The sequence below is a fragment of the Salvelinus sp. IW2-2015 genome, linkage group LG22 (genome assembly GCF_002910315.2).
Source record: "Salvelinus sp. IW2-2015 linkage group LG22, ASM291031v2, whole genome shotgun sequence".
Classification (NCBI taxonomy): Eukaryota; Metazoa; Chordata; class Actinopteri; order Salmoniformes; family Salmonidae; genus Salvelinus; species Salvelinus sp. IW2-2015.
Window position 1 is genome coordinate 30,002,877 of NC_036862.1, and position 12,027 is coordinate 30,014,903.

Sequence of the window (12,027 nt, forward strand, 5' to 3'; positions counted from 1 at the left end):
GTGTAATATATTCTGTTGTGATCTAAAAACAAAAAACAAAAAGTATTTCAAAAAAGAAATGTGTAACATACTGTATCTTCACAATTCACATAGTTAATGGAAAGCTAAAGATTAGATCAAGCCTGTAAAAGTTACCACATGCGTTTCAACAGAAATGTATACATAACATTTGTGTTTGTTTAATAAGTAACCTCTGAAGAAAGTTCATCCTTATCATCTATATGGAACCCAACCCAAGTAGTACTCCTATCTTTTGCTTACCCTGTGCTGAACACATGACGTGTCATAATGACAGAGCAGAATGACTGCCAGTTCCTTCAGTTTCTGCAAGTTCATGGTGAGTATGTAAGTGTAGCTACCCAGTCACAGTGAATGTTATGAATGACCTGGCTGACAACTGTGGGAAAGTTCAGTCATTAGTCATCAATCCCTAATCTATGACATTGTGCCACAAAACCAGTGTAAATATTTCTCATTAAAACCACACAAGTGTAAACATATATCAGTACAGCGCTTTCTTCTTCTTCTTCAGAAAACATTCCTCCCCTGAAAATTGTGAGACAATAAGCACGTCGTATAAGTCCATCTTCGGACCTGTAGTATGGCATCCTTCAAAAAGGCACATCATTCATCGGAAAGTGACTTCGTTCACTTGAAGTGTTATCCCTCTGTGCTGTTAAAGGCCACTGGGACCGAATAGGCAAAGCGAGAGCGAGGACTCCTCAATTCCTTCCATCCGTGCAAAAATACAAATGTGAAGTAGTGGTGTAGGAGGACATTATATGAACTATATTCATCACCTGGCATCGTACTCCAACTGTCATTTGTTTATTAACAAAGTCTATTAACTGACATTGTTGACTAAGATCAAGAAATGGTCATTAGAAACTGAACGTAAGTATTTAATAACATTGAGAAAGAAATGAATTCCAATATACAAAGCAAAATCATAAGTCACAAGGCATCATTGGTGATAACAAGGCATTAGTCAGAGAGAGAGAGAGAGAGAGAGAGAGAGAGAGAGAGCGAAAGCGAGAGTCTTTCACGTACATTGATTAACATTGTTAGAGTGGAGAGTTCAATATCTTGTCAGTATATTCCAAAATCTTTGCCATGGCTAGAATCAGAGTCTCTCAGGATAGGTTGGATAGCCTCTCACTCACCTCCCACAGCTTCCTAGCCAAAGCATCGTCCCGCCCCTTGGCGCCTACTTCCTGTAGAGCACAGGAAGAGAAGTAGCGTCCACTCAGCGGCTCGATCCCCTCTTGGAGGGCACAGTGTAGGGTGGTCTGGGCTCCCCTCTCAGCATCCATGAAGAAAAGCTTAGAGATGGGCTCCAGAAAGAGCCTCTGCCATAGTTTCAGGTTGCGACCAAACTCAGTGTGAATGACCCCTAAATGACAAATGGTAATTTAGTATGGGATAGGATGGAATAGAATAAACAACATTGTCTGCAATGTTTTGCAAATGCAGTACTGCTGTGTAAAAACACACTATACAATAGACACTTGACACATACTAGCCATCTGAAACATCAAACAGACTGCATATAGATTACAGAAAAGCTCAAATGTAAAACAAAGTAAGAAGGATCCCTTCTAGGTTCTCCAAGACGGAGCAACTGACCTGGGTGGAGGCTGTAGGTGGAGAGCTACTGACCTGGATGGAGGTTGTAAGTGGAGAGCTACTGACCTGGGTGGAGGCTGTAAGTGGAGAGCTACTGACCTGGGTGGAGGCCTTGTAGGTGGGAGAGCTATGACCTGGGTTGGTAGGCTTGGTAGGTGGAGAGCTACTGACCTGGGTGGAGGCTGTAGGGAGAGCTATCTGACTGGGTGGAGGCTGGTAGGTGGAGAGCTTACTGACCTGAGGTGGAGACTGTAGGTGGAGCGTACTGACCTGGTGGAGGCTGTAGTGTGGAGAGCTACTGACCTGGGTGGAGAGGCTGTAGGTGGAGAGGTACTGACCTGGGTGGAGGCTGTAGGTGGAGAGCTACTGCCTGGGTGGGAGGCCTTGTAGGTGGAGAGGCTACTGCCCTGGGTGGAGGCTGTAGGTGGAGAGCTATCTTGACCTGGGTGGAGGGCTGTAGGTGGAGAGCTACTGACCTTGGGTGGAGGCTGTAGGTGGAGAGCTACTGACCTGGGTGGAGGCTGTAGGTGGAGAGCTACTGACCTGGGTGGAGGCTGTAGGTGGAGAGCTACTTGACCTGGGTGGAGCTTGTAGTGGAGAGCTACTGACTGGGTGGAGGCTGTAAGTGGAGAGCTACTGACCTGGGTGAAGGCTGTAGGTGGAGAGCTACTGACCTGGGTGGAGACTGTAGGTGGAGAGCTACTGACCTGGGTGGAGGCTGTAGGTGGAGAGCTAACTGACCTGGGTGAAAGGCTGTAGGTGGAGAGCTACTGACCTGAGTGAAGGCTGTAGGTGGAAGAGCTACTGTGACCTGGGTGGAGGCTGTAGTGGAGAGCTACTGACCCTGGGTTGAAGGCTTGTAGGTGTGAAGGCTACTGACCTGGTGGAGGCTGAGGTGGAGAGCTACTGACCTGGGTGGAGGCTGGTAGGTGGGAGCTACTGACCTGCGGTGGAGGCTGTTAGGTGGCAGAGCTTACTGGCCCTGGGGTGGAGGCTTGGTAAGTGGAGAGCTACTGACCTGGGTGAAAAGGCGTGGTGGAGAGCTAACTGACCTGGGTGGAGGCTGTAGGTGGAGAGCTACTGACCTGGGTGGAGGCTGTAGGTGGAGAGCTACTGACCTGGGTGGAGGCTGTAGGTGGTAACGCTGGTCCCCTCCAGGCGGTTGGCCAGCTCCCGGGTGAAGAGCACGTTGCACAGCTTGCTGTGGCAGTAGGCCCTGAAGTTATGCCAGGTGGACTGGCCTGGCACCAGGTCCTTGTGGGTACCCAGCAGGGCAAAGTCGACAGAGCCTAGCCGGTGTAGGAGAGCCGACACGTTGACAACACGACTTGGACCACACTCCTTCAGCCGGTCCAGCAGCAAGCAGGTCAACAGGAAGTGGCCTAAGTGGTTGACCCCAAACACCATGCCGAACCCATCCTCAGTGTAGCCAGGCCCCAGCATTCCTGAAACAAATCAAATTGTATTGGTCACATTAGCTGAATAGAACAGGTATAGAGAGTACCTTGAAATGCTTACTTACGAGCCCATTCCCACCAATGTAGAATTAAAAAGTAAGAAAAATATTTTCTAAAAAAAAAAGGAAATAGTAACACAAAATAACAATAACGAGTCTATTTACAAGGAGTACCAGTACTGAGTCAATGTGCAGAGGTATGATGAGGTTGAGGTAATTCAGTATRTACATGTAGGTAGGTGTAAAAGTGACTAGGCAAATACAAGGTGACAGACAGTGAGACCAGAAACAGGGAGTAAGGCTACACATAATGTCCAAGTATTTCTATATTTGTCTTAAAATGTGTGTATTATTTTATCCATAGGGTAAGAAGAGATGTGTCACATTTGATTCAATAGGGTTCACTGAATAGAGAAAGTGTGTTTTATGAATTGGGAATGAATGTTTACATTCCCTCTTTCTCTGCCATACCTGCATTGTTGATGAGTAGGTCCAGTCGGAGTTCAGTCTTCAGGAAAGTTTCGGCAAAGGAGCGAACAGACTTCAGACTCCCCAGATCCAGCTGCATGAACACCACCTCATTGCTCCCACTCTCCTACAGAACAGAGCAGGAATCTAACAGTGGATTTCCAACAACATACATTTTCACACAGGGCAAACAAATCCCTGATCAGTATGTATTGAGATGGCTATGCCACAACATAATATTTCGATTATTATGTTATCAATAAGGCTCCTCTAACCCTTCTGATATCATAGACAGCAGCCTCAGCTTTCTGTTTGCTGCGGCAGGCAAGGATGACCCTGGCACCTCTCTTGGCCAAATCCAAAGCAGTAGCCTTTCCAATACCAGTGTTGCTCCCTAGGGAACAACAAAACACATTTTAATGTAAAGGTCTTCAGCATGAACGCACTTAAAACGTGCGCACACTAAATCAGTCCCCATCACATAGTAAGGCAACAAAATGTGCCTAACTAACCTGTTACAATAGCAGTCTTTCCTTTAAGTGTCACAGAGCTCGTGCATCTTGATCCTCTGATCACATTGTAATAAAGTATCAAATACAACGCAATCCCTACTGCCAGAATAGACAGCAAAACCGACATTATTACAGTACCGAGCGTTGTTTCTGAATTCGGGAATGTAATTTAGTTTGAAAGCTATCAAAGTTCAGCTGGCTAACATACTGCATGTGTTGTTTTTGTTTTTATTACGCCCTGTTTTTATTACGCCCTCAAAAGCTTCCGGGTTTAATTTATATCTGCAGTACGGAAATATTCCACCAGATGTCGTTTTTGTAATCTGCATGAAAATCGGCTCCATATTGAGGGCATAGATCACTTTCACCGTGAAAATGGAATCCGAGATCAACATCTCAGATTTTTTTTTAAACATGAATTTAAAAAACATGGCAATACATGATCACTACATATGAACTACGCTTGAATTGCCCTGCCAATGTTGTTCTTCTCAGGACATTTYGAAATTTAAAAAATGTAGGTAGGCCTATATGATCACACTAGTAATATATAATATGTGGTATTACTTGCGAGGCACAGCCGAGTGAGCATAATAAAAATAAATTACTGTACAGATGGCCTGCATCTGATGGTCAGTCTGGGGGGAAGGAGGGATCAGCGGTGAAGCTGCACCTCACCCGACTCACCGTCCATCCTCTTTTCCTCCCTCAACTGAGGAAATGGGACAGTCTTCCAGTTCCAGCTGATGACTCAACTCGCACTGCATACATTTAGCCTCATGCAGCAATTAATGTTGTTACTCCTATGACCAGAGAAAGTGTACTGTTCCTCGATATTAAAAAAGACAAATAACCCCGAAAGTTTTATGGCTTATAAAACTGTTGAACAAAGTGTTGACAGTGCTAACAATTTAAACATAAATTTACTCATTAAAACAAAAGCTATTTGCTCTATTCGTTGAGTCTCTCTAGTCAATGGCGCAAGGAAACTGCAGACACGGTGATCTGAGCTATCTGTTTGGCGAGCGGTAGGCAATAAGTGCACTTGATTTGCTCTCTGAGCCTGCCGGGTAGACGGAGTTATACCTTGAGACACATGAAATGGTTCAACATGGGAACACTTTGCCTTCCGGCGTTAGCGCTGCTGAATCAAGTGCAACTACCTTTACAGCGCGAAACGAATAAAACAAATGAGAACGCAAGCCTTTTTCGTAAGAAATGTTTGGKGATCGACTAAGAATGGTTTGGTGACCACTGTAAATCTAATCTAAACCATTTGTTGGCACTGTAGTAGTTTACTTCCTCTTTAGGCCTCTCAATCACAAATTATTCATACATTATTACATATTTTGCAAGCGTATGTTTTTTACAGAGGTGTAAAGTAACTAATTGCAACTACTCTCGTTACTGTAATTGAACAGTTTTTCTGAGTACTTGTACTTTTTTAAGTCGTTTTCAAAGTCAGTAATTTGACTTCTACTTGAGTAAAATTGTATTAAAGTACCTGTACATTTACTTGAGTAGGATATTTCAGTACTCTTTCCACCACTGATGATGAGTGAGTGAAAGAGGGAGTTTGTGCAGTGAGTTCTGGTGAGGGAGTGAGTGAAAGAGGGAGTTTGTGTAGTGAGTTAGGGTGAGGGAGTGAGTGAAAGAGGGAGTTTGTGCAGTGAGTTAGGGTGAGGGAGTGAGTAAAAGAGGGAGTTTGTGCAGTGAGTTAGGGTGAGGGAGTGAGTAAAAGAGGGAGTTTGTGCAGTGAGTTAGGGTGAAAGGGTGAGTGAGTGAATGTCAGCTGGTCCCATTGACAAGTAACAAGTAATAGAAGGATGAGAGAGGGACTGAATGGTTGAAAGAATTAGACATGTTTATTTCTGGAGACTGAAATATATTGAAGTCTGGAAACTTTGTTTATGCACTTTATTTTGTATAGTTAAAAAAAAATGTATCAATACATTTTAATTGCTTTGAATGTTTATATTCAAATGTTAATAATTTTACATACAAATGTGACTTGTTATAATTCAGAAATAAATTAATTGAGTTCCTACTCTACATTCATTGCCTCTATTTCCTTTTCAATTGAATGCAAGGAAAATATGTGTAACAATAATCAGGTAACCTTAGCAAAGTTAGATAATTATCAAGGTCAATGTTTATATTTTAAAAGTAACTCAATTCATTTTACTTGGAGTACTTATTAAATGAGCTACTTTTTACTTGAGTAGTTTTTTTTACACCATTCATTTGACTTCTACTTGAGTAAAAATTGTATTGAAGTAACAGTACTTGAATGAGATATATCTGTACTCTTTCCACCCCTTGTTTTCTATTCAAATGCACATGATCAAGGCAACAAACAGCATCAGCTCCTCGGCCATATGCACATGATCTATAACCACAGGATTACATTATCTAAAATATGAATGGATGCACTGTTCAGTGCTGGCACAATTATTATACAACCAATGAACACACAACAGCCTCATTGAGGCACACATACTTTATTTCCGTAAGTCTTGAATTGCCCAGTAGGCCTATGCTTCTTCATCCTGTTTGCCACTTCATGTTTGAATTGATTCCAACATGCACAGTTTTGGGTGGGTCGTTTAATTATGTTCCAGATATATCTACTAGGGCAGAGTGGAACACCCTAAGTAACCTATGGTAAGAACTTAAGTTAATGCACAAGATCAGTCCTATATACTAATCACACGGAGTAAGCACTTTTAGAATTTCTTTGACACTGTTGATTGATTTAAAGGGCAAGTCCACTCAAATGTCAAAAATCATCTTGCACACTGAGGAGAGCTTGAGTCACAAGGGGAGGCTTTCACAGGAGTCCACACAGACTCTCACTGACTTCCCATAGCTTCTTGGCCACCGCGTCATCTCTGGCCTTAGGATAGAGGTTCCTCACTGTACAGTTAGAGAAGTAGCGTCCAGAGAGGGGCTCCAGGCCCTCCTGCAGGGCACAGTGCAGGGTGGTCTGAGACCCCGCCACAGAGTTCTTGAAGAACAACATGGAGATGGGCTTCAACAGCATTAAAAATACAGAGTTGGCGTAACGGCCCAGCTCAGTTTCGATTATACCTAGGAGAAAAAGACACAAGCACTAGAGTTGAGTTATTCATCCATAAAAAAAWATATATATATATTTTAGTCAATTAGCAGAAGCTCTTATCCAGAGCAACTTACATTAGTGCATTCATCTTAAGATAGCTAGGTGAGACAATAACATATCACTTAAAGAGATAGGTTTTTAGACTTTGTCGGAAGATGGCCAGGGAGTCCACTGTCCTGACATTAGGGGGAGGCTTGTTCCACCATTGGGGTGCCAGGACAGAGAAGAGCTTGGACTGGAACATTAGTCATCTTATTCTACTTTAAATTCAACTAAGAACTAACTTGAAAACTGCAGATACCATTACATTCAAAAGTTATATACATGGTCAAATTAAATTGGACGCCTGACTTAGCAGAACTGACCAGGGTGGAGGCTGTAGCAGGTAACGTTTGTGTCCTTCAGTCTCTTGGCCAGCTCATGGGTGAAGACAACGTTACACAGCTTGCTGTTGCAATAGATGTTAAAGACATCCGTTGCAGACTTGCCAACACCTAACTCCTTGTGAGTGCTCAAGCAGTTGAAATCAATTTTGCCAAAATTATGGCCCAAGGACGCCACGTTGACCACTCGACTCGGACCACACTCCTTCAGACGGTCCAGAAGCAGGTTGGTCAACAGGAAGTGACCGATGTAGTTGACACCAAACATCATGCCCAAGCCGTCTTCTGTGCTGCCCTGCATGTAAATACCTGAGAGGAAATATGGAAACTAGCCATTATTCATCCATAATCACTTCTATGGGAGGTTGATGGGAGTTCAGGGTGCATCTTAATAGTCTTTAGTAGCCTCATCTCCTCACAGCCTTTCCTTCATCCTGCATTGATGCAAAGGAACAGGACAGGTGTATTGCTTTCTCCTGTCATGTCAGTGCAAATAAAGGATAGAGTAGAGGGAAAGGAAGCAGTTTAGGACCATTGGGATACACCCAGAGAGAGAGAGAGAGGTCCAACAACACCTCCTCAAGCCTCCTTTACCTGCATTGTTGATGAGCAGGTCCAATCTGCGCTCAGTCTTTAGGAAGGTTTCAGCAAAGGAGCGAACAGACTTCAGACTGCCCAGATCCAGATGCATGAACACCACCTCATTGCTCCCACTCTCCTACAGGACACACATTTCTTTGTTACTCTGTCCAAATTTCATTGAACATTTTCCAAAATGCCTCTTTTCACAGCGACCACATGAGGGTTGTGATATAATAACAAAATCTGCTAATGTAAAGTGGGTCAGAGATTGTTGAATCTCTCCTCACCCTCTTGATGCTAGCGAGAGCGGCCTCCGCTCTCTGTTTGTTGCGGCAGGCCAGGATGACCCTGGCACCTCTCCTGGCCAGATCTAGCGCTGTCATCTTCCCTATGCCTGTGTTACTTCCTGGAGAATTAGTATTAGTAGGATTAATGCAATGTAGGGGAGACCGGGAGAAAGTCAAAAAATATATATATATAAAAAATAAACGTATTTTACTTTATTGCTCAGAGACCACTTGAACTATGCAAGTCATTTTTTGATATAAGAACTTACATCAGTCTCCTAAACATTCATATCATTTATAGGTCTGTACATAAAACAGTCAGATTACAATCTTGATTTTAATCTGCAAATTCGGGATGTTACATTTGCCACCGTGCTAGGGGCAATTGTAATAGTAGCTAGGGTGAAATGTAACACCAAAAAAATAAACCAAATAAACTCCATTAACTTCAAATACATTGTTTATGAATGATTATATTATAGACATATAGTATCTAATTATTTTGCAACAAACAATTATTTCTAAGTACATAACCAATACTTACAGTAACACCCCTATTTGTGGATGGCCATTCGGTTCCTCTCATAACATCTGAATAGTCTGATTGTGCCCAAATGATATCTGTTTACAACATATTTACCACTCTACACCAAGGCTATTTAATGTTAGTTTCGAATAATTTTTAAAATCCTAAAGTTAAATCACTTTTTTTCCCTCCATCATTTGGTTGTTTGGATCATGTTCATTTTAACACCGAGTTACAATTGCCCCCAACCATGACAACACCTCATGTGCCTAGCAAGAGACAACAATTGTGACACGTCAATCATGTCAATATTTATCTAACAGATCATTTTCATCACTATGCTAGTTTGAATACTTAAACATTAACGCTCAGGACAGTACAAGAAAAATACAGTTGGTGGGGAAAAAAACACTTTACCCCTAACAAATAGTGAGATATTTGCCTGAAAGTCTTCAAGCAGGGAGAGAACTAAATGGCTATTTACTGAGAGTTTCATCACTCGTTTGTTTCTGTTTGGAGAAATTCAAGGTGTTACAATTGCCCCCAGTCTCCCCTACAGCTTGCCGCAGAAAGAGTGATTTGAGTTTTATAACCAGGGAAAACGTTTTTAAAAACTATGAAATAATAAACAAAGTTCAATTAATTTAAGAACGCTATATATATTAAATTATGTATAGGCAAAGAACATTAAATCTACACAACATTATTACATAACAGTGCCATGAAATTTCCTCCTGTGTCAATGAAGGGAAACACAGAAAGCAGACAAAAACAGGCTCACCTGTTACAATTACAGTTTTCCCATGCAGTTTCACATTGCTCTTGCATACTGCCCCTTTGACAAAGATATTATGAAAAATCACATAGCCCACCACTACCACTCCAGCCAAAAGAAGAAACACAGCCATTGAGCTCAGATCCTGTGCAACACTCAGTAAAGAGAATTAACAGAACACACTGCTTACTCCACAATTCCTTACTGCACACTTATTCTCATGGTTACTCTATTGCGCAAAGAGCTCTACTTCCTGTTGAGTTCCGAGAAAGCCTAAACCCCACCCCCTTGGACTGCACAGGCACATTTTAGTTTTTTTTCCTTCTTTGCTTTGTTTGGATTCTTCTACTGACGCTTTCATGCTCAAATCTCTCTATTTCTGCAGGGCAGGCATAAGTGCTGCCTTTAAATTCTAATTTAGGCTGACAAATTGTTAGGAGGATGCAGAAGCTATGAATTGTACAGTTTGAGCCATCATAAAACAATCTAGAAGCAAACATTCTTAACAGTTTAGGTTTACTTACTGTATTGTAAGAAATATGAATATAAACATGTCCATAATTAAATGTCCCATAAATCAATGTTAGGTAAGAAAAAGCAAGCGCTTCATTCATAAACGATGCATTCAGAAAGCATTCAGATGCCTTGACTTTTCCTACATTTCCTCTACACACAGTACCCCCATAAGGACATTTGCAAAAAATTAGGATGTAACGTAACAAAATGTGGGAAAAAATCTGAATACTTTGTACGTACATTTTATAAAGCATACCCCAAAAAAGTAAAGTTTTGTTTTGAAAAAAGACAGGATATTGGTTAGTTAAAACTGCTGAGTCAGAGTGAGTTTCATAAGATGATAGCCCACTCAGACTCTCACTGACTTCCCATAGCTTCTTGGCCACCGCATCATCTCTGGCCTTTGGATAGAGGTTCCTGACTGTACAGTTGGAGAAGTAGCATCCAGAGAGGGGCTCCGGGCCCTCCTGCAGGGCACAGTACAGGGTGGTCTGAGACCCCGCCACAGTGTCCTTGAAAAATAACATGAAAAAAAGGCTTCATCAGCATCATGGCCACCTTGTTGATGTCACGAGTCAGCTCAGAGTTGATGGATCCTGAAAAACAAAATAAACATGTCCCTGTAGGTTAAAACTTTGCATGCCAATACATTTACTGTTCAGCCACCTGGGGATGCAAAAATAAATACTGCATTTCAACAGATCAATACAGGACAAGCCGTTCCAATCTATACTTGGGCACAATCTTTCATACATACGGAGGTGTAGTGTACTGACCTGAGTGGAGGGTGTAGCAGGTAACGTTTGTACCGTGTAATCTCTTGGCTAGCTCATGGGTGAAGAGAACGTTACACAGCTTGCTGTTGCAGTATGTGGTGAAGACATCCATGAACGAATCACCAACTCCCACCTCCTTGTGAGAGTTCAAACAGTTGAAGTCAATGGTGCCGAAGTTATGACCCACGGACGCCACGTTGACCACTCGACTCTGACCGCACTTATTCAAACGGTCCAGAAGCAGGTTGGTCAGCAGGAAGTGACCGATGTGGTTGACACCCCATGTAAATGCCTGAGACAACAAGGAGGAAAATATTAACATTTTAGTTTCCAAAAATGATACCAGCTGCCTCACTTCCAAAGATGTTACACTGGTGTCAGAATTGGGATATTACATGGGTAATATTGGACAGGTGTTACACGTGCCATGGTTGGCGGGATTGGGCAGTTGAGAAAGCAGTCCAGCAAGCTCTTTTGGCTGGAGCATAATGTGTAGCCTACAACACCATGGCTGCATGTTCAGTCTCTGTACACAGGCTCTTGTGAAACTTCATTAAGCACTAACTTCAAGTCCCTCTGGAAAAGGCTGTCTGTACATGACTAAAAGCAATGTCATGTTGTGATAGTGTCGTATAAGATCACGTGTATTGAAAGCTGGTCGTAGCATTGCTGCAAACAACCAGTACAAGCCACACCTGCATTGTTGATGAGCAGGTCCAATCTGCGCCTTGTCTTTAGGAAGGTTTCAGCAAAGGAGCGAACAGACTTCAGACTGCCCAGATCCAGATGCATGAACACCACCTCATTGCTCCCACAGGACACATTTATGTCACTGTATTATTTTCATACACACAAATCATAATTAATAAATCCTAAAACCGCTGCAGAAAAAACAAATTACTAGCCATAAACTACTGGTCATTATTGTTATATGGTCAGAGTGTTCATTCTCCTCTCCCTCTTGATGTCAGCGAGCGCGGCCTCAGCTCTCTGTTTGCT

At 42.5% G+C, this 12,027-nt stretch overlaps 2 protein-coding genes across 3 annotated transcripts; both read right to left on the bottom strand.

Annotated features, from left to right (window-relative positions):
- Positions 1–994: 994 nt before the first annotated feature.
- Positions 995–4,321, bottom strand: dhrs13a.3 (dehydrogenase/reductase (SDR family) member 13a, duplicate 3). Its single transcript, XM_024014423.2, has 5 exons — positions 4,063–4,321; positions 3,826–3,944; positions 3,554–3,677; positions 2,745–3,071; positions 995–1,393 (listed from the first exon to the last, which is right to left on the bottom strand). Exons 1-5 carry the CDS (start codon positions 4,187–4,189, stop codon positions 1,134–1,136), a joined length of 957 nt encoding a protein of 318 aa, XP_023870191.1. The 5' UTR covers positions 4,190–4,321; the 3' UTR covers positions 995–1,133.
- A 2,226-nt stretch (positions 4,322–6,547) lies between these two features.
- On the bottom strand, positions 6,548–9,967 carry LOC111982816 (dehydrogenase/reductase SDR family member 13). Of its 2 annotated transcripts, none has more exons than XM_024014422.2 (5): positions 9,743–9,967; positions 8,436–8,554; positions 8,161–8,284; positions 7,549–7,875; positions 6,548–7,152 (listed from the first exon to the last, which is right to left on the bottom strand). In XM_024014422.2, the coding sequence occupies exons 1-5, from the start codon at positions 9,867–9,869 to the stop codon at positions 6,893–6,895; spliced, it is 957 nt and encodes a 318-aa protein (XP_023870190.1). In that variant the 5' UTR covers positions 9,870–9,967; the 3' UTR covers positions 6,548–6,892. The 2 variants fall into 2 exon arrangements, with proteins under 2 accessions (XP_023870190.1, XP_070290307.1); XM_070434206.1 differs by lacking the exon at positions 9,743–9,967 and adding an exon at positions 8,980–9,055.
- Between the last annotated feature and the right edge of the window lie 2,060 nt (positions 9,968–12,027).

What these genes read in the sequence shown, in the direction of transcription:
- dhrs13a.3 (XM_024014423.2), bottom strand. Translation starts at nt 4,189, where the DNA reads ATGTCGGTTTTGCTGTCTATTCTGGCAGTAGGGATTGCGTTGTATTTG. An exon ending in CCTACTCATCAACAATGCAG is followed by an intron (nt 3,072 to 3,553) that starts GTATGGCAGAGA and finishes GATTTGTTTCAG; the next exon opens with GAATGCTGGGGCCTGGCTAC. An exon ending in CACCTACAGCCTCCACCCAG is followed by an intron (nt 1,394 to 2,744) that starts GTCAGTAGCTCT and finishes TTTGTCATTTAG; the next exon opens with GGGTCATTCACACTGAGTTT.
- LOC111982816 (XM_024014422.2), bottom strand. Translation starts at nt 9,869, where the DNA reads ATGGCTGTGTTTCTTCTTTTGGCTGGAGTGGTAGTGGTGGGCTATGTG. An exon ending in GAAAACTGTAATTGTAACAG is followed by an intron (nt 8,555 to 9,742) that starts GTGAGCCTGTTT and finishes CTAATTCTCCAG; the next exon opens with GAAGTAACACAGGCATAGGG. An exon ending in CTCTCGCTAGCATCAAGAGG is followed by an intron (nt 8,285 to 8,435) that starts GTGAGGAGAGAT and finishes TGTGTCCTGTAG; the next exon opens with GAGAGTGGGAGCAATGAGGT.